The 2308-nt window shown below is 35.7% G+C and overlaps 1 protein-coding gene across 1 annotated transcript; it reads left to right on the top strand.

The window, feature by feature from the left end:
- Positions 1-220: 220 nt before the first annotated feature.
- Positions 221-1972, top strand: LOC145050701 (uncharacterized). The gene is made up of 4 exons (XM_078998908.1): positions 221-568; positions 655-689; positions 875-1299; positions 1359-1972. The coding sequence occupies exons 1-4, from the start codon at positions 221-223 to the stop codon at positions 1970-1972; spliced, it is 1422 nt and encodes a 473-aa protein (XP_078855034.1).
- Positions 1973-2308: the final 336 nt, after the last annotated feature.

Below are 2308 nucleotides of genomic sequence, written 5' to 3'. Positions count from 1 at the left end.
CAAAGCAAGAGAAAAATGTGATTTTCTATTGAGAGAAAAACAAGCTATTGATGTACTCTTGAGGAGGCAAACCGAAGCGGAGGACCATAAATATAAAGCTTGATTACGTGGTTCTATTATTGTTGTTAGACTTTTATTGAAAACCGGTTTACCGTTTTGTGGTCATGACGAGTCGGTTAACTCGGAAAATAGAGGGCTTTACATTGAAGTGCTAAAAGCCATGCGAGAGACTAGTGAAGATATTTTCATCAATACTTTAGAAAATGCTCTGAAAAACAATCAACTTATTTGCCCTAAAATTCAAAAGGAACTTGTGCCATGTTTTGCACAAGAAGTACTTTTGAGTATTCGCCAAGAGATTGGGCAAGATGTATTTGCTTTATTAGTTGATGAATCTAGTGATATCATAAATAAGGAGCAAATGGCTATTGTTTTGCGATATGACGATAGTCTTGGCTTTGTGAAGGAAAGATTTATTGGACTTGTTCACGTGAAGGACACATCCGCGTTGACACTAAAAAATGCCATAAATGAAGTCCTTACAAGTAATAAGTTGAGTTTTAGTCAGGCAATTTATTATTTAATTTTTTTTATTTCAATTTAATTTAATTAGATTTATGTGTTATATCATATATATTTTTTGATTTTTAATAGATAAGAGGACAAGGTTACGATGGGGCTAGCAATATGTGAGGGGAATTCAATGGTTTGAAAGCTTTGATATTACAAGAGAATGACACAGCCTTTTATGTACACTGCTTTGCACACCAACTTCAATTAGTGGTTGTGGCTGTAGCAAAAAAGCATGATGGTGTTAGTGATTTTTTGAGCAAATTTCGTTGGTGGTTAATGTTGTTTGTGCCTCCTGTAAAAGAAAAGACTTACTACAGAAACAAGCAAGGGAAAGGGTGCAAACAGGATTATGTAGTGGTGAACTTGAAACGGGGAAAGGGTTAAATCAAGAGACTACACTAGTTCGAGCAGGAGATACAAGATGGGGTTCACATTTCAACACACTCACAAGTTTGATGAAGTTGTTTGCGGATGTTCTTGTAGTGTTAGATTTTGTGAAAGAAGAAGGAGGGTCATCAGCAAACCGTCAACAAGCGTCTAAAATCTTATCATATTTTAAATCATATGAGTTCGTGTTTTACTTATATATGATGTATGAGATTTTACGCCTCACGGGTACATTGTCAAAGCAACTTCAAAGAAAAGATCTAGACATTTTAGAAGCGACTTCGATGGTTAGAGGGACAATGGAGGCATTGAAAGCTTTAAGAAACACAGGGTTTGCTAGCATTTACCAAAGGTATCCTCTTTTTTTCTAACACACAATATTGATATTTTGGATATAGAAGATTTGTATGTTGGTGCGAGAAACCGTAAGACCACAAAGAATAATAGATTTCATTTTGAGGTTGAAATCTTCAACACGGTGGTGGATATGCAACTTATAGAATATCAGGATCGATTTAGTGAAACAACCACCCAACTACTAGAATACATGGGTGCTTTGAGCCCTTGTGATTCATTTGCACAATTTGACAAATCAAAGTTGTTGAAGTTGGGTGAGTTGTACAAGTATGACTTTGATGATTCAGATATGATAGACCTTGAAGGACAACTTGACATATTTTATCACTCTTGCATCAAAGATGAGCGTTTCACTAGTTTGAAAGGAATTTCCGAACTTTCTCGTTTGATGGTTAGTACAGGGAAACATCGGTCTTATCCTTTGGTTTATAAGCTTTTAAAGTTGACTTTGATATTACCCGTAGCGACCGCAAGTGTAGAAAGACGCTTTTCGAAGATGAAACTCTTGAAGACTGACTTGCGCAACAAAATTGGCGATGACTTTTTTAACGCCGCGTTGCTTTGCTATATTGAGACCGAAGCACTTATGAAAGTTGAGAATGAAAAAGTAATGGAACGGTTCCAAAAGATGTCGGCACGAAGAGGACAAATTTAAATTGTAATAGATAGTTGTTATGTTTTTAACTTTTTATGTAATTGATGGTTTTTTTAGTAGACGTAATGAATTAATTTTTGGTTTTATATTATGTTTTTCCCGAAATAAAAAATTCGGCAACACCTACTATCAATTCCTGCGTCCACCCCTAGCTAGCATAACCCTTATAGATTTAATTTTCACAACTGGTGAGAAGGTCTCATCATAGTCAACTCCAGGAGTTTGAGTAAAGCCCTTCGCAACCAATCGCGCCTTATCTCTTTATTTATGTTATTTTACATGCTTATATGTTCGTATTGCTGTTTAGGGATGTTCTTTGTGAACAATATCTCTGCT

Source organism: Lactuca serriola, chromosome 5 (genome assembly GCF_051521515.1).
Source record: "Lactuca serriola cultivar US96UC23 chromosome 5, Lser_US96UC23_V15, whole genome shotgun sequence".
NCBI classification, from domain to species: Eukaryota; Viridiplantae; Streptophyta; class Magnoliopsida; order Asterales; family Asteraceae; genus Lactuca; species Lactuca serriola.
This window is presented reverse-complemented; position numbering and strand designations above follow the sequence as displayed.